Source organism: Nannobrachium achirus (assembly GCF_963921795.1).
Source record: "Nannobrachium achirus genome assembly, chromosome: 15".
Taxonomy (NCBI): Eukaryota; Metazoa; Chordata; class Actinopteri; order Myctophiformes; family Myctophidae; genus Nannobrachium; species Nannobrachium achirus.
This window is the reverse complement of record NC_137822.1, coordinates 41,940,251-41,959,565: the sequence shown is the minus strand read 5'-3', so window position 1 is coordinate 41,959,565 and position 19,315 is coordinate 41,940,251. Positions and strand designations below refer to the sequence as shown.

Here is a 19,315-nt window from a genome sequence, read left to right as displayed (position 1 = left end):
TTTGTCTATCCATACAGGAAAGACAAACCCAAAGCAACAACCACAATCAGTGCTACCACATCTAGTGAGCAAAAGGCACGCTGAGGAAACTCAAACATGTGTTGTCCCCTTGTGCTCCAAACTGTGGCACTCTTGGTGGATTAAAGTGGGTCTCTGTATATAATATCTGTGGGGTTTCTTCGGGTTCCGGAAGATTCTCTTCAGAACCCCTGCCAGTAAACAGCAGAGAAATCAAATACAAAAGCCCAACTCACATGAGCCAAAGAACACCCCCAGAAGAGAATTCTTGGGGTGTGGTTTGTGTTCTGCCAATAGTTTTCTGAAAATGTTTCTAATACGTAAAATGTCACAGATGCTTTCCCGGTTTTAATGGTTTATTGAAGCTTGGCCAATGAGCCAAGTGTGGGACATACAGTACGTGCATGCATACAGTACATGCATACAGTACGTACGTGCGTACGTACGTATGTACTGTATGTACCGGTATGTACGTACGTACGTACGAATGTGATATTGATCAATTCCAAATTTCAAAGTTTGTGGCACCCTGGACTAGCGTCATGGCACCCACTTTGAGAACCACTGCTCTATGGTCATGTCATTCTGTTTATACCACAAGGGGGGCACTGCACTCCAAACTACAGCAGTATCAAATATAAAGAATATAGATAATAGATAATTTAGTCCCCACTCCTCTTGTTTGGGGTATATTATTTTGTCACTGTACATTTGTTTTGCACGTGTGAAATTTGTCCTGAAATTTGTCCAGTTGACTGTTGTTGTTGTAGGGTAGGCCAATACAGAGCAGGGTAGGCTTCTTGCTCGGGGACAAAAAGCAGGGAGGCAGGAGGACAAAGAGAACTAGAAAGATGCATTTGAAAATTGCAAGTGTGGTTGCTGTGACGCTTGTCACACCTGCAAATGAATTCCATCTTGAAGTCAATGGGGAAAATTAATCCACAAATCGATTATGGCCATATATGGAGATCTCTGTGTCAGTCCATGTCCCTTTCATGCCCATATAGAGATCCCTGGTCTGGTGTCATCAATATTAAAGGAGTAATTCACCCCAAAATGACTTTTTTTCTATTGATTAGTCACTCCATGGTGACTTGAGTTCAATAATATTTATTTTTTATTTTTGTCACATTCCTAAGACAATAATTTGATTACAGTGAGTAAATTTACCCCCATTGATTCCGGATGAGGACCCAAATGAATTTGGGTCTCTATCCGGAATCAATGGGGGTAAATGTACTATAATCACATTTTTGTCTTAGGAATGCGACAAATACAAAAAATATTATTGAACTCAAGTCTCCATGCCGTGAGTAATCAATAGAAAATAAAGTCATTTTGGGGTGAACTACTTCTAAAGCCCATATCTTGGAATGCCCATTACGTTCTGCTACCTGGGTTGCATCCTGGAGGCTAACCTATCCAGTGAAAAAATTACTACCAAGGTAATCAAAAAAGTCAACCAACGAATTCGTTTCTTGCAAAGGGTTGCCCCGCTGATCAATATTAAATCTCGAAAGACACTAGGAGGTGCTCTTATTGGGCCCCTCATTGATTACGGAGTCCTTGTCTGGTATTGCGACGCCCCAGCTGCCTTAAAGTTAAAGCTCCAAACAGCCCAGAACAAACTAATTAGGGTTGTGCTTGGTCTTCCACCTCAGACTCACCTTACCGATCATCACCACGAAAGCGTGGGGTGGCTCAAAGTAGCTGACAGAGTACAGCATCTTGCAATGGGCCTGGTGTACAAGATTCACTACACCTCCAAGATACCCATGTACCTGGCAAACTACTTCTTAAAGGTCAAGGATGTTCACGATCACAACACCAGAGGCAGCTCCACTAATCATCATCAACGTAGATTTTACACTAAACAAGGCGCTAACTCGTTCTCCTGCTATACCATCAACATGTGGAACGCCCTTCCACAAGCCTTAAAGGAGAGAAAATCCCTAGCCTCCTTCAAAATTGGTATGAAAAGTCACCTTCAGACAGCTGCTACCCATGACTTGTAAATAGACTAAAGGCCTATCCATACTTCGACCGAAACCGCCGTTTTCGGTCAAAAGGTCCTTTTCTACCATAAAATTATATCCCTCGGGACTTCTGAAAAGCATTGGACCGAACGAGAGTTCGGAAATTTGCACGTCGGAAAACACAACTCACCGAACATTTCGGTCGAAGTATGGAGAGGCCTTAAGCCCCCATGCTCCCCCCCCCCCCCCCCCCCCCCCCCCCCTTTTTTTTTTTTTTTCTGCCTTTGTATTTGATGTTATGCTTTTGAAACTGATATTATCCTAGATAAAGTACTATGTTCTATCTGTCTGTCTTTCAATGTTATATGAGTGTGGTTCCTGTGGAAATAAGCCTCGGCTTTCTAGGATCTCCTTTTAGTTGACCTTGTACCAGTGATTTGTACTGTCATGAAACTTTTTTCTATTTCAAACTTCTAATAAATTCTTCAATCAATCAAAAAACGTTTACATTCATGTTGATAGGCCAACCTTAGGAGCAAGCACCTTAAGTGTTACAGGACAAAACTGATTATCCCTTTTTGTTGTGTAGGAGCCTATCGATTGTATACAGTATGTTGACCCCTCCCCATATTATTACTACAATATTTGTTTTCCTTTTATCTTTTTGTCTTATGAACCTTTAATTGTGGCACAACACCGCCCTCTCCTGGTACAGAGGAGTAGTTGTGGCTATACAGCTTTAATGTGCAGGAAGGAGGACAAGTCATTTTCTGCTGATATTTCTTTATGGATATTATCAAGATAGTTAAACACCATCAACAGTCTCATTACCAACAGTCTCATCACCAAACAACCCGCTGAACCCAGCAGCCTACCCTACTACGCCCTACAGTCGTTTCTTTTGGGCTTGTTTTCATAGACCTGGCCGCTTGTTTCTCTCGCATCTGGCAACACACTGGTTAGGCGTCACAGGCTTTAGTTTCGGAGAGGAGTTCAGATGAAACGAAACAGTCAGTTTTTCTTTACAGGAGGACAGAGAGAGAGAGAGCGAGATCCAGACCAGTAATTGTTCACAGTCCAGTGAGAGACAGAGTGAATCAGTCTTCATTAATCAGTGAAATGGACCAGGATCAGTTCTGTTGTTCTCTGTGCGTGGAGGTGTTGAAGGAGCCTGTGACTCTGCCCTGCGGACACAATTACTGCTTTGGCTGCATCCAAGGTAGGAATATGGTGATACAGTACATAGGCCTAGCCTATATCTCGCACTTATATCTTTGTATATATATACTTACTTACTTACTGTTTTAGACTCTTTTTTTTTTGTTCTCTCATTTTTCTTTTCTTTACATATCTACTGCATAGTACTGTGTTCTATTCGTCTGTCATTCAATGTTATATGAGATACTTAAATGGTTTCCTGTGGAAATAAGCTTAGTCTTTTCATGGATCTCCTTTTAGTAGACCTTGTAGGCCTACCAGTGAACTGTACCGTCATGAAACTGTACCTTTTCCTATGCAAACTTCTAATAAAGTCTTCAATCAATCATATCGTTGAGACAATACCACGTGTGCATGCCTTTTCAGACATTATCGTGATATAATGAGGAAACCATGTAAAAACTCCTAGTTAAAAAATACAGAGATTCATTGCGGAATACATTAAAACCTGCATCTTGGTCTAAGTGGTCAGTTAGTTCTTTTAGTTATTCTTTACCTCCTGGAAGAATAACCATAAAAACGTGGAAACTTGGAATAGGCCTATATGGTAGCCATAAATCATAACTACCAGGAGAGGTGGCTAATATTCGGACGTTACGTCTCTCCGTCCGAATATTAGCGACCTCTCCTGGCTGATAGTTATGATTTATGGCTACCTATATGGGGTCCTCCCTATTTTCCCCTGGTTCTATGTTCCACTTCCCCCTCAAAAAGGTTCTATGTTCCCCAAGTTCTATGTTCCCCACCCACCCTCTCCCAAAAAAGGTTCTGTGTTCCCCGCCCACCCAAAAAAAAAAAAAAGGTATATGTTCCCAAGGAAATGGTGGGACAGCTGGGCACATGTGTGGGCAATCTTAATTTAGCTGCCCACTTGTCCAGGTTTGTTCCCACATGTCCCTACTCCCTAGTGCCCAAATGTCTCCACCCCTAAGTGCCTACTTGTTCAGGTGCCACATGTGATGTCTGTAGTGCCCAGATTTCTCCATCCCTAAAAGTGCCGCCTCCTTCCAGGTGCCCACTCGTCCAAATGCCCACATGTCCCTTGTGCCCAGATGTCCTGGTGCCCACTCGTCCAGATGCCCAGTTATAACAGAAATGTGGTGCCCAGATGTCCCTAGTTCCCTCCTGTCCCACTAGTATTCGTATTTTCTCCACATTATGTTCTGTTGTGTGTATTTAGAGTTCTTATTAATTTTAAATTAACGTTTCCTGCATTTTTGGATGAGCGGGGAAGATAGAACCTTTTTTTTAGGGGGTAAATGGGGAACATGGAACCTGGGGAACATAGGTACGGTTCCGAAAATATTGTGATTTTATATTTTCCCATATCGCCCACCCCTAATCCAAGGAGCGTGGGACCAGGAGGCCGAGGAGAAGAGGCTGTCCAGATGTCCTCAGTGCAGAGAGACCTTCTGTCCACGACCTTCTCTGAGGACCAACCACCTGCTGGCTGAGGTGACATGATGAATGAATAATATACATTCACAATGTATGAATGAATGGACCATTGTTAAGAGCTTTGAGTATGCAACTTGATTAGAAAAGAGCTATAAAAATGCAATGCATTATTATCATACATGACTAGACTGTTTACTACTAGATAAACAAGGAGATAGATTAATAAATAATATAACGGGAGCGGAAACCACTCTACGTCATGTTGTAGTCCTCAAAGGACTACAATTTGGCAGGAAAGATCAAACCGGATTCAACCCAAAATAATTCCCCTTCGCTCAAGGACATACTTTTGGGGCCTACCTAATAAACTCCTTGATGCGGCGTAGTTTTGATTTTGGAAAATTTGTTTGGTATATGCTTCTTTTAGTCCAACTCGTAGCGACTGGCAAGACTACACTAGGCTAATCGAGCATTTTAATAGGGATTGGGGAAACAAACGGGGGGAACCAAAACAAAGCAACGCCGCGTCTTCTGCTTGTGGTTACAGGTTTTTTTGTTGCAATGCTTTTTTGTATGCAACTCCGGTCGGGGCCGTGCACCACATATTTGAGCACGCCCAGTTGCACGAACAGACACAAAGAAATACTCAAAACTGCAGCAGAAGTGCACAGCGCTCGTCACTGATCAAGATGCTCCGACCTTTGAGCTTTGGTTACGTTGTTTTACAATGCCTTACATAAGTATTCAGACTTCTTTCAAAGAATGATTTATTTGTTACTGAACAAACACTCTATATAGCAATGAGTACAGTTGAACAGTTGAACAAACACTCTATATAGCAATGAGTACAGTTGAACTGTACTCATTGCTATATAGAGTGTTTGTTCAGTAACAAATAAATCATTCTTTGAAAGAAGTCTGAATACTTATGTAAGGCATTGTAAAACAACGTAACCAAAGCTCAAAGGTCGGAGCATCTTGATCAGTGACGAGCGCTGTGCACTTCTGCTGCAGTTTTGAGTATTTCTTTGTGTCTGTTCGTGCAACTGGGCGTGCTCAAATATGTGGTGCACGGCCCCGACCGGAGTGGCAGGCTCCAAAGCAGCTCTGAATCATTTTAAAACCCATCCACGCTCGATTGAAATCTTGCCACTCACTCCGCTCACATGCTCTGTTCCGAGCGTACATACATTTTCACATGTCCCTCCCTAACCAGTGCATCTATAAGTGAGTATACAGTGGATCTGAATCTGATTCTGAATCCACTCACAGCTTGTGGAGAAACTGAAGACTCCAGGCGTTCCTCAGTCTTCTGTCTCTGCCGCTCCGCTCGACTACGCCGGCCCTGAGGACGTAGCCTGTGACCTCTGCCCCGGAAGCAGACGCCTCAGGGCCCTGATGTCCTGTCTGGGCTGTCAGGTGTCTTACTGCGAGGCTCACCTCCAGCCACACTACAGCGTTCCTGCATTTAAGAAGCACAAGCTGGTCCCTGCCACGGCCTCCCTCCCGCACCACAACATGTGCTCCATTCACAGCAAGCCCATGGAGGTGTTCTGTCGCACGGAGCAGCAGTGTATCTGCCTCCTGTGTGCCATGGATGAACACAGGGGCCATGACACCGTGTCAGCGGCCACAGAGAGGAGCCAGAGACAGGTACTTCACCCCCAAAAAATACTTTGTTTCTGTCCATTACTCACCCCATGGAGACTTGAATTCATGGATGTTTTTTTTTTTTACCAAACAACATTCCAACGTTGCATTCTCTTCTTACAGAAACAGTTGGGGACAAGTCAGCAAAACCTCCATCAGAAGATCCAGGAGAGAACGAAGGAAGTGAAAGAGCTGAGACAGCTGATGGAGAACCTGAAGGTCTGTACCCACCAGGCTCATAGAGTTATAATACGTATAGAGAGGGCACCAGATATCCCCGCCCGTCCACTTGCATTGAGTTGCTCCCCCAGCGAATGAAGCCAAATTTCACCCCTTCTTGCGGTTGTAAAATGCGACGTAGTGGGGCCTAAGTGACGCGTTTTGCATCATAGTTTGTTCATGGACGCGCTGGGACTCCATTTCATGAATGAGTACTTCCAGCTATGAACACACAGTCAATTCAACGGAGCCAAGATGCATGTTGCCCATCTGTAAAAAATCTGCACTACTGGCGAACAAGTAGGCCACACACAACCTACTTGTGTGCTAGGCGCAAGTTGGCACCTCGACAGAGTGCAGTTCTAGTTTATTTACTGTGCTATGGTTTTGTAATTGTATAACAGACATGAAGTCCACTTCCCGGCACATACGGTTTTGATGGAACCAATTCCAGATCCCAACCCACTGCACCACAAAGAGCACCGGTGTTTGTGTGTAAATGGTGCATTCATAGCGCCAGAGATTACAGAGATTGTGCATTAGATTCACCCATTCACACACACATTCATACACCGAAGGACTCTTCGACACTAACTCTGGGGGAGCCCGGGATCAAACTTGGAACCTTTCCGGTCAAGCGGCTGCTCTACCTCCTGAGCCACTGCCACCCCCAATAAAGCCTGCATGTGTGTGTGTGTGTGTGTGTGTGTGTGTGCGTGCGCGTGTGTGTGTGTGTGTGTGCGTCAATCAGAGCTCTGCAGAAGCAGCTGTGGAGGACAGTGAGCAGATGTTCTCAGAGATGAAGGCGTGTGTGGACAGGAGACACGTCCAGGTTAAAGACACCATCAGACAGCAGGAGGAGACGGCGGTGTCCCAGCTCCAAGACGTCCTGGGACGTCTGGAGGAGCACCTGGCACAGCTGGAGAGGACCCACGCTGAGCTGGACACGCTGTCCCACACTGATGACAACGTCCATTTCATTCAGGTTCTGTCCAACACTGAGGAAATCATGGCATTTCAGGTTTAGGTTTAACCATTTTAAACCTGAATGCATCGGCTATTTGAAAACAGACGATCTACAAGCTCACAACGTGTGATGCGTTGTAAGCTTGTAGATCTGCTATTTTCAAAAGAATACTGTAATTTTTTTAAACCTTTTTTATTATTTTTTTATTTTTTCAAGAAACACAAACCTTGTATGAGGGCCCCTGGCAGAAAATATTTTCTAAAGGGGGTTCCGTGGCCTAATACATGATATACATGATGCTTTTATTAACAATAACGGTAACTAGAATACTGTGAAATTGCAAGGGTGGTTGCCTATATATTGTGATGACACATGAAGCATGACCAATACTCAAATCCATGATATTGTCCAATCAGAAAAGGGAGAGAAAAAGTCTATTGAACTCAATGAACCTTTTTTTTACTACCACACTAATAATGATAATAATGTGTTCCCTCCAGAGTGTCCAGTGTGCGTCCAGCTCCAGTCCTCCTACAGTCGTACCCAGTGATGTTGAGTCCACTCTGACCTCCTTCACTCTGCTGAGAGAAGAGCTGTGTGCTCTGAGAGACAACCTGGACCTGGTCCTCAACACACCCTGGACACACACAGGTTAGACACACACACACACACACACACACACACACACACACACACACACACACACACACACACAGATTGCGATTCTAGTGCTATTACATTATGTTACTCCCTAAGGCCTAACAAAAGAATATTCTGGGTTCGGGTAGGCGACCGACCCTATTAAATACGTGCGACCCAGATGATTTTATTGGCATTTGGAGTGAAAAAAAAAAAAAAAAAAAAAATTAAGTCAAAATCCGACCGAGTCGATCAAAAACGTCTTACAAAAAATATATTTGGTGTGACCACATTCGCGAAGTTTAATCAAAGTTTTCTTTCGTCTAAAATATCATGTGCGCAAATGTTTTGTTTTACTATTCATGCGTCATTGCCTTCATCGCGAGGAGACGAGACGGCGGCGCACATCGCACAACATAAACAGCAGCACATGCATGTCCTCCTCCAGCCATCGTCTGCCCGTGCAAACCACCTCCTAAAATAATTCGATTGACTACTAAAACGTTTGCAGACATAATTAAGGAGGTGAAACAGTGCCGATGTCAGTTTTCATCTGCAGCGTAACGATTGGAAGTTATTGCTCTACTTAGCTTGGGTATCTGCTATAGATGCGGTGGACGGGCCGCTTTTGGGCGTTTCGGCCGGGATTTTTCGGGCACGGAGGGGGTCCGCGGGGGTCCCCGAGCGTGGGGGACCCTCCGGGGACCCCCTGGGAGCCGGCCCCGTCCCTCGCGGACCCCCTGGGGCCGAGCTGTGGCCCTAACATGCGGCTACATGCGTGCATCTCCGCCGTCTGCTGCACAATTCTGTGCCTATCCAGGGGAGTGCACAGAATTTTGGAGAGGCATGGGCTGACATTTCTAAAAGGGCCTTTTCAGACGGATAAAAATTAAGGGCTCAAGCCCCTTTTGCTGTATGTGCGTTAGAAAACATTTGTATTCTTGTTTCTCCCAGTTTTATTGTTTTTAATGTGTAAATATGAACCATTTAATGATTTAGAAATTGGTAACTCAGGAAAACATAATATATTAACTCATATGCTGCTATGGCCGTAAATTCCGTAAAAATCCTGTTGTACCACCCTGCCACGCCCGTGAAACCCGTAAATTTCCTGTTTTTGAGAAAAAGAAAAAAAAATCAAAAAACATTTTTTTTTCAATTATTTTTTTTACCCCAAAAAATGTAGTAGGCATGATAGCAGTCGCGAAATTGCATGTTTAACCCCCATAGCAACCCCATCTTTCAAACATGGCAGCCATCTTTGTTTACATTTTAGGAAAACATAATGGCTGTTATCTCTTGAATGCCTGAACGGATTTCCATTCGGATTTTTTTGTTTGAAAGCTGTGAGCAATGTGGACACACGTGGTGCATGATCTAGGCATGGGTGTGCATGATCCGTGCACTATGAATTACATGGAAGTCTATGGAGACGAATGGCAGTTAAAGAGTACAAAGGTATTGTTAAATGGCAGCAGTTGAGTTCCCATAGGGAAAAAAAAAAAAAAAAAAAAAAACTACCTACCCATCCTTCCCATGAGGAAATAAAATAAAATTCCTTGCTACCCATCATGCCCACAAAAAAATTAAAATAAAAAATAAAATAAAATAAATTCCCTACCTACTCAGCCCTAAAATTACAGCCAACCGGAACCCAAAGTTTTATTTTGCTAGGCCTAATTAGCCTAATGATTCAAATGGAATATCGAAATGTGAGCTTAAAACCTAAAGTCAATGTTAAAACGATGTTACTCCAACTATTGATGAGATATCCGTCGTTTCTCTGTTGATTAAAAATGTATGGTGAAAAAGAGGGAACAACCAGGTACCAGGTAAAAGTTGAGTTTAAAACATACTGTTGGTGCGTCTAAAACGGGACTAAAACCTGAAAGAACAGGAGAGATCTGAGCACTCAAAAAAATAGAGCAGAAGAGACCTGTGTGTCGACACATGTTGACTTTCTAACCTTTTTGTAATGAATAAAGTACCTTGATTTCACTCCTGCCCCCTCTCCTCCTTTACCTTTGGAGTGCTCAGATCTATCCTCTTCTTTCCTCTCCTCCTTTACCTTTGGAGTGCTCAGATCTATCCTCTTCTTTCCTCTCCTCCTTTACCTTTGGAGTGCTCAGATCTATCCTCTTCTTTCCTCTCCTCCTTTACCTTTGGAGTGCTCAGATCTATCCTCTTCTTTCCTCTCCTCCTTTACCTTTGGAGTGCTCAGATCTATCCTCTTCTTTCCTCTCCTCCTTTACCTTTGGAGTGCTCGGATCTATCCTCTTCTTTCAAGTGATTAGAAAAGTATGTTCCAAAATAATCTTACATAATAGTAGACTTACATTGCACAGTGAAACAGCTCTCCAAGTCTCTCTTTTATCACATAAATGAACACAAAGTGGATCATATATCTAAATGATATCTATATCTATGTCTGTCTATATATTTTCCATTGCTCACTCTGGTGCCTCCCACATTGACAAGGTGCTCTAGGTCATTCTTCAGTCTGATGTCTTCTTCATCTGACTTCTTTCTTGTGTCTCCAGAGTCTCCAGATGATGTTTCACAGACAGAAGATTCTCCAGCTGATGCTTCACAGCCAGAAGATTCTCCAGCTGATGTTTCACAGCCAGAAGATTCTCCAGCTGATGCTTCACAGCCAGCAGAGCCTCAGACCAGAGAGGAACTCTTACAATGTGAGTCCTTGTTCAGGATGAGTGTTATCTGACAAGCTCTCAGAAACTGATGGGATGGGAGTCTAATTCATGATATTTTGTCATGTGTTCTCACAGATTCCTGTCCACTCTCATTGGATGTGAACACAATAGCACGCAACCTCTCCCTGTCAGAGGAGAATAGGAAGGTGACCAGACAGCAAACACAGCACCCTCATCATCCAAAGAGATTTGAAAACAATCAGGTGTTGTCTAGAGAGAGTCTGAATGAACGTTCTTACTGGGAAGTAGAATGGAACGAGCCTAAATCGATTTATATAGCAGTCTCTTATGAAGACATCGTCAGAAAAGGTTCTCGGGAAGAAGACAAATGGCTTAATCCAAGCTTTGGATCAAATTCAGAGTCCTGGTGTTTAAGATGCTCAGGTGACGACTGCAGGTTCACACACGCCGGCATCGACACTAAAGTGGCGAAGCCTTCTAGTTCCACCAGAGTTGAGGCTAAAGCCTATGGGTGGCAGTATACCCATAGTTTCACCAGGGTGGGGGTATACCTGGACCACAAGGCAGGTACTCTGTCCTTCTACAGTGTGTGTAACAACACACTGACCCACCTCCATACAATTCACACCACCTTCACACGACCTCTCTATGCAGGGATAGGGATGTATGGGCCCAGTGATCATGAAACCGTTTGGGGTAAGAATCCTCAGCATGCCGGTTCTAGTCAGACGAAGGTAGTTCATACAGCAGAGGTGTGCAAGATATGGTAGACACAGGGGCGTCACAAGGGGGGGGGGGGGGGGGGGGAGGGTAGTGGGACTGAGTTACTAGGGCCCAATGTGGAGGGGCCTTAATTATTTAGCTATTGAAAAATAGCAGATCTATAAGCTCACAGCGCGGCACCGAGCTGCGAGCTTGTAGATCTGCTATGAAAAGCGTCCTGAAAATGTGTGCAAATCGCTGAATATATATATATGTATTTTTTAAGCGAACATTTGTAACTCAAATTTTGCATCTGGGGGGGTCCCTGGAACTAAATATTTTGAGATGGGAAACATAGGTTTTTCAAAAAACCTTAGAAGGATTTGAAATATTCAAAGACTACAAGCTCGAGCTTGTATATCTGCTATTTTTCAATGGTTGAAGCACAAAATAATACGTAATAATTTTGCTTTCCCAGACTAAATGGGTTAAACCCCCTCCCCCTATGAGGAACATTCATGGGGGGCCCGCAGTGAATCCTTGTACCCAGGGCCCAGAATTTGGTGCGACGCCCCTGGGTAGACATGTTTAAAGTCACCTGATCCTCATATTCTGTTGAAAACCATGCTAGTGTTCCAGGGAAAGAGAAGCTCATCCATATAGACTAATCCTTTAAGCAGACATTGTTTGTACTGTACTTCTTTGTACCTGTCTCTGCACGCTGTTAATACAATTTTCAATCGATCAAATCATTCTAGTGATTCTAGTTCTGCTTGTTTGTTTATTTTCACAGAGCCTATTATATAAAACAATAAAATAAAGAAGATACCAAATTGGCAAACATTGTGGAAATAGCCGATCTACAGTACAAGCTCATATTATAATTACTGCCTTGCACTGCGAGACACAGTGAGTTTGTAGATCAGCTATTTTCACAAATCTTGCCGTTTTCTCTTTTTTACATAATATTTGGCCAATTTGGTATTAAATAAGTCTTAAAAATCATTGTTTGTTTGTTTGTTACCTTTATTTAAACTCGGAAATACAATTAAGAGCAAGCACTCATGTACAACGCAACCGAGATACAACAATGAACAACAACATATATATATACATTTACAGACATCATTTGAAATAATCAAAAAGAGAATACTTGAAAACTGTAGAAAGTTCAAGAAACTAAAAGCTAAATTAATTAAAACATTGGCCTAAGGCCGGCAGATATTTTATTTTTAATGATTTTTGGAGCTTGTTCCATGCAAGTGGAGCACTGATAGAAAATGCTGCCTTGCCAAGCTCTGTATGAGCAAATGGAACCTCGAGTGTCAAAAATGTCGCTTGAGCGCGTCTGATAGGGACTAGGGTCCAGATTCAGCATTGAACAAATATAAGAGGGGAGCAATCCTGAGAGAGCTTTAAAAATAAAAAGATACCAGTGTTTATCACGCCTCTCAGATAAGGAGGATAAACCTGAGTTCCCATATAGTGTACAATGGTGGGTTCCATAGCCAGAGATGGGAAAAGTACTCGCATTCTGTACTTAAGTAAAAGTAAAAGTACTTGTGAAAAAAACGACTTTGGTAAAAGTAAAAGTACTCAATTCAAATAATTGTATGTTTCTGTGCAAAGCAAATTGAATTTGAAGGATAGTAAACTTAAAAGATCCCCACCAAACACACGTCTTAAAACTGGCCCAGGATTGGTTTCCTAACTATGATGTGAAATCTAAATATAGCAAAGGTTTTCTACCTTTTTAGACTGAGTACCACTTATATAAAAAATATATAGGCCTATACATATCCCACGATCCCAAATTTTTTTTGTCAGTAACGTAATCCGATTACTGCAATTTAAAAAGTAACTACTAGTTACTTTCAGTTACTCGATTTATGATGACTGTTAACAGTTTTATCATAAAATATCTAATTTTAAAGATTCACATACTGGATAACACAATAGTCCACTTGTACACATACTGTAATTCGCACAAACTACTGCATGTTCAGAAAATAGAATAGGTTAGATCAGGTTCTCATTCTCAACCTTATTTTTTTACCAGTACCACTCAGAAAATATTTGTCTCTCCAAGTACCACCATATGATGTTAAAATGCACCTTCCCCATCCTATTCATAGACAGGCCCAGTACACACAGAAGGCAAAAGTATTCCTACAAACAAAATAAAGAAAAACGACTTAATAGCTTTATATCCAAATGACGGGTACTTTCTAAGCAATGGCCAAATGTATAATGTACATACTGTACTGAAGGCATATATAAGAAATAGATGTATTGTTGATTTCAAGCATTCACTTGTGACCTTAGAAATGTGCAGATACCCATTTACACCGTATGTTGGTTTGTTTACTGTAGAGTGAGAAAACAATGTTAATCATCTGGGGACCCCCTCAAAAAATTGTTTGGGGACCCCCAGTTTGGCAACCACTGCTGTAGCCTGTTTTTCAATGCTGTGGGATGTAAGGAATCACAACTTTAGAAGAGTGTTTCTGTCTGTTGGCTTGTAATAAAGGTTGTTAATGATGAGAGAGGTGTTGTTTTTCAACTATCTTGATAATATCCATAAAGTAGATTTCCTTTTTCATATCAGCAGTGGGTTGTTGGCTGATTTACCACTGTTTCAGGGTTGTGGCACAAGGCGAAACCCACTCCCTCTCATGGTAAATGTCTTGCATAGCCACAATTACTCCTCTGTACCAGGAGAGGGCAGTGTTGTGCCACACAGCCACAGCATGTAGTTGTGTGAATTAGAATTAACAGTGATAGACTAATGATGATGTCACCAATAATTCAAGGTTCAACATGGTCTTATTGTTACATCTTGTGTACACAGGACCTCCTCAGACATACCAGAATAATTATGTAGGCTGATAGCAATGCAAAAAGACAAATGGCTGCATTTAAAAGACAAATATAAAAGACAACGACAAGAACATAAAGGATAATGCTTGGGATTAGACTCTAGGGTGGTTGCTGGGAAGAAAAGGTCACATTAATGAACACAATATAACACCACTGTTATGTAAAACATTTACATTCTTCCATCTTGTCCTTTTATTGTGTGCAGATATAAAAGCATGCAGTTCTGTTTTTAAATTCATTCCAGGGGAGAAAAAAAGCCTTCAAACTTTGAATATAGTTGGAAGTATTTCTAATCTAAGATATATTTTAGTCAACATCTTCAAGGAGCATTTGTGTGTGTGAGCTCAAAGTGGGGTCAAAGGGACCGCCAGGGGTCTATGGGGGGTTCCAGGGGGTCCCCTGCAAAAGTGGTTAAAACATTCATTTATACGTTTGCTTCAAAAATAGCAGGAACATAATCCTTTAAAGATTTCCTTTTTATGCCTTTACTGATAGGACAGTAGGCATTGCAACCCAGAGTGCCCGGACCACCCCACCGGCGGGTAGGGCCATAAAGTCCCAGGGGGCTCTGAGGATGATTAATGCTACGGCACACACACAGACGCTTATGCGGTTTTAGTAAGTAAAATCATAAAAATATGTGTGTCTGTAGCCTTTTTCCTCAGCGTTTTGCCATAGCAAAACGTGTGTGTGTGTAGCATATCCTGTACATCCTAGACTCAAATCTGAAGACGTTATGCAAGCACGACCACCGCTCACTTCACATTGGGTGTGATTTTTTGTATTGTCCTGATTATTTTAATGCCGCTAATCCCTCCCCTGCACTTCTTTTTTTTGTTTTATTTTATTTATTTTGTACTTTTTTGATACCCTTGCTTGACCAATACTGGCATGGATGTATATGAAGGTTGAGTGTGTGTGGTGTCTGTGCTGTGTCTGTACAGGGTTGGAATGAAGCCACATCATGGTCTAACCGTCTAAGAAAAATGGTCACACCATGAAGGGTGTGATTTTTCCTCACACCCTTCCCTGGACGATGATGTTTACATCCAAAGGCCAATGAACTCACTTTTCTGAGCCTAATTATTCAAAACTACAGATTGCAGAAAAAACACTGAATGTTGAAAGTTCCGTTTTTTGTGTGTAATTGAGGTAGTCTATGATGTCAGACATCTATGATGTCACCACTCACCAAAAGCCATATTTGGGTCACAGTGACATCACGGTGACATCACGGTGACGTGAGGGTGTTTGCTCTTTAAAAAAGGCAGAGAGCCTCTACAGGTGTCAGGTCAGAGTGGTTTGTTGACATCGTCACCTCTCGACGAGGACACAGCACTTAGCCTACTGTTAGCCTCACTAACCGTAAGCAAAAGCGCAATCTGTTCATCATTCATTCATAAATAATTTTTTTACGTGATGGCAACCACGTCCAAAGAGAAGCGGCTGTCGGTTCACCCAGACGACACCACAACAGCCACCGACACGGTTCATAACATAGACGACAGTCTGACCAACCTGGACTGGCTGCAGACATTCAGTGTTATTCCCAGCCTGATGCCAGAGAGGCAGAATGGGGTCACCGCCACCAGCCCCTGCCCACCCGTTTTTCCTCTCAGCCTCCACCAGGGCAGCAGAGACTCTCCATCCGGCCTGCTGGCCGGGGACACGGCCGCTAGCGGAGTGTCGTCGCATCCGAGGACACTCTCCTCCGGCAGTGACTTCAAAAACCTGTACGACCTGTACTGCCCGTACGTTCCCCTTCCATTAGGTACCACCGATGACAACAGGGCCAACCCCAAGATCAAACCCCTGTACACCTTCGCCTCGCTCATCTGCCTGGCCATGCAGGCCAGCAAACAGCCCAACAAAGTCTCCGTCTCCTACATCTATGCCTGGGTCATGGCCAACTTCAGTTATTACAGACACACAAAGCAAAACTGGCAGAGGTCGATCCGCTACACCCTGTCGAACAACAAGTGCTTCATGAAGGTGCGCAGGGGGGAGAAGGACAAGCGCGGCAAAGGAGGCTTCTGGCGCGTCAACCCCAAGCACGCCCACATGTTTGTCAACGGCATCTACAACAGCAGGAAGCTGTCGGAAAGCTACATGCACTACAAGTACAACATCGGCCTCGGGCAGAACACCACGGTGCTGCAAGGCCGCGCGCAGGCTCCCGGCACAGACATCCTGCAGGCTTCCATGGCGTCCATCTTCGACGATGTCCCCAACGTGGCGAGCTGCAACAACAAACTCGAGGAGCTGGTGTCGGCCATGGCCTCTACCCCCTTCATGGAGCTGGGGCAGGGAGCAGTAGGGGAAGGGGTCGACCTCCAGAACCACCAGACTTCCAGTCAGCAGTACCACCACCAGTCCTACGGTTACACGGAGCTGTCCGGTGGTGCGACTGTGGGGTACCACATGTCCCAGTGTCAGCATCAACACCAGGATCTGTTGCCACAGGATCACCACCACCAGCCACTGCACCTCCCACTCCAGGAAGCCTCCACGCTGTTCCCGCCACAGCTCAGCGAGGTGGCGGCCTATCCTTGGGCGGAGCAGTTCATCCCACTGACGTTGGACCAGGAATATGGCCTCATGAACATGTTACAATCTAACGTGTACTTTTCATGAGCTTGCTGTCACACTGACCTCTTCTCTTCTGGGTGCTGGTGGGACTGACAAAAGAACACCCAGTGAGAAGGGAGCGGTGCCTTTGATGGGTTCATTTCATTAAGCTTTTATGAACTAGAGCAGGGCTACTCAACTTAAGACGGCTCAGGGGCCACTCGGTAACATACTAAAAGTCCAAGGGCCACAAGCTAAACACAATGGTCCTATTTGGTTTGGTTGTTTAGACAATGATTTTTGTAACACATTACATGACTAGTCGAGACATTAAGGAAACACACAGAAAACAGACATATTTCCATCTATAAGGCCAAACCTCATTGAACAAAAAGATTGTCATGGAATGATTAATGATGAAATTATGCAGTTTCTTATTTTGGAACAAACAATAGCAAAAACGTATTGTATAAAACACGACCAAAATAGTTTCCTAGTGGTTTTGGAAAGAAACTGAAATGACCATGACGGGCCGCATAGTCATTCCACAGGGGCCACATGTTGAATAGTGCTGAGCTAGAGGAGCAATGTTAAAGAGGTGGTGCCATAGTTTTGTACTTTTTCTGTTTTGTATGTGTCTATGGGATTAACATTACTCTAATAGGCCACCTCCCTGTGTATTTTTTGGTTTCTTCCTGAAAGCTGAAAGCCTCTCAGTCAAAAGGCCTGATCGAAAGACACTGATTTAATGTGCTCATACAGACAAACACATTCTGTCAAATAATGGAGCGGCAAAAACGATGACTGATTTGACACAATAGACCATCAAAAGTAGCAGATCCACAAGCTCGTTTTGAGCTGTATCCATGCAAGTTGGAAATGCATGCCCCACTCGGTTATGCAACACCCGTTGTACCGGCGGACCGCCTGTTTATGCCCATTTAAGTCTGAGTCTGTCTGTGTGCCTTTTATGCCCATATATGGAGTTCTGTGTCAGACATGCCCAAATATAGTTCTGATGACATTAGCGTACTGCCGTACTCCATAAATGGGGATTTGCAGATTCCATCAACTTACACCACTTGGTGTATCATGCCTTCAGGTCCAATACACACAGAGTTTGAAGCTGATCGGTCCCATATATGGGCATGCCCATATATAGGCTCTAGACTCTAGAGACTTATATGTGACAATAAAGTTTAAGGTGGGGAACAAAGATATATGGTCAATTGGTCATGCCCATATATAGGCATAGCGGTCCAGAGACCTGTGATGTGAAATAAGGTTGAAGGTATATATGGGCATGCCCATATATAGGCTCTAGACTCTAGAGACTTATATGTGACAATAAAGTTTAAGGTGGGGAACAAAGATATATGGTGGTCATGCCCATATATAGGCATAGCGGTCCAGAGACCTGTGATGTGAAATAAGGTTGAAGGTGGGGAACAAAGGGCTACCTTAAAGGTAAGTTATCTTATTTGGTTAAAAGAGCATTTTCAGGTCAGTATCAATTTGATATAATCAGGATTAGACCTCAAACAGGATAGCCTACTACAGATTAAACAAGTGAATTTGGAGAAAACTAATACAAAAATTAAGCTAATAAATTGGCACTCTCTACTCATTGGTTGAAATTCTGTCACCTACCAGAAAATACAAATGTAATAAAGAACCGGAGAGTTACTGAACAAACACTCTATGACTATAACAATGATTACTATCAGAATGTACAGCTTTAATCTTTTAGCAAAAATCTTTTTGTTTTAACCAAAACAATATCACTTCCCCCACCTAAGTTGTAAGCCTATATTGATTTAATTATAGGCTCCTTTTTTATTATTCATTATAGACCTTTGTTGGACAGTCTGTCAGAGTATACACACCAATATGTCTATAGGTTTATGAGGCAAATAAAATCTGTTGAATGTACTTCTATCTTCAAAGGTTTCATATTGCTTCATCAGCCAGGTATCAGTCGACTCAGGTGAGATCCAGTTTCCTGCCACAGAGCTGCTGGTCGCGTGTATCTATTCTGCATCTAGCTTAAGGCAAGACCCAAATTCAGAGTGAACATTTTGAACTGAACTCAAATATTTGCTTCTGGGGGTCCTTGACCTTGACATGACGAAGTTTGAGAACCACGTGCACTGATATACAAAATGGTGTCTTCTAAATCCTAACCGTTTTCTGAAAAAACAAACTTTGTCATGTCAAGAACCCCCAAAATGATATGTATTTGGACGGGGACCCCCATCTCAAAATATGTTGTTCCAGGGACCCAGAAGCAATTATGTTTAATAGTTAAAAATGTTCACTGTAAATGTGGGTCTTGCCTTAAGCTAGATGCAGAATAGATTACACGCCTATGGTCACCTCTTGCTCTTGGCCACAGGTAGGGACATGTT

The 19,315-nt window shown here is 43.0% G+C and overlaps 1 protein-coding gene across 1 annotated transcript; it reads left to right on the top strand.

Moving 5' to 3' along the window:
- Window positions 1-3,039: 3,039 nt before the first annotated feature.
- On the top strand, window positions 3,040-15,294 carry LOC308299862 (E3 ubiquitin-protein ligase TRIM47-like; the record flags this gene model as incomplete). Its single annotated transcript, XM_080743645.1, has 9 exons — window positions 3,040-3,213; window positions 4,561-4,667; window positions 5,883-6,263; window positions 6,384-6,479; window positions 7,231-7,464; window positions 7,947-8,097; window positions 10,626-10,775; window positions 10,872-11,324; window positions 15,284-15,294. The coding sequence occupies exons 1-9, from the start codon at window positions 3,114-3,116 to the stop codon at window positions 15,292-15,294; spliced, it is 1,683 nt and encodes a 560-aa protein (XP_080599771.1). The 5' UTR covers window positions 3,040-3,113.
- Between the last annotated feature and the right edge of the window lie 4,021 nt (window positions 15,295-19,315).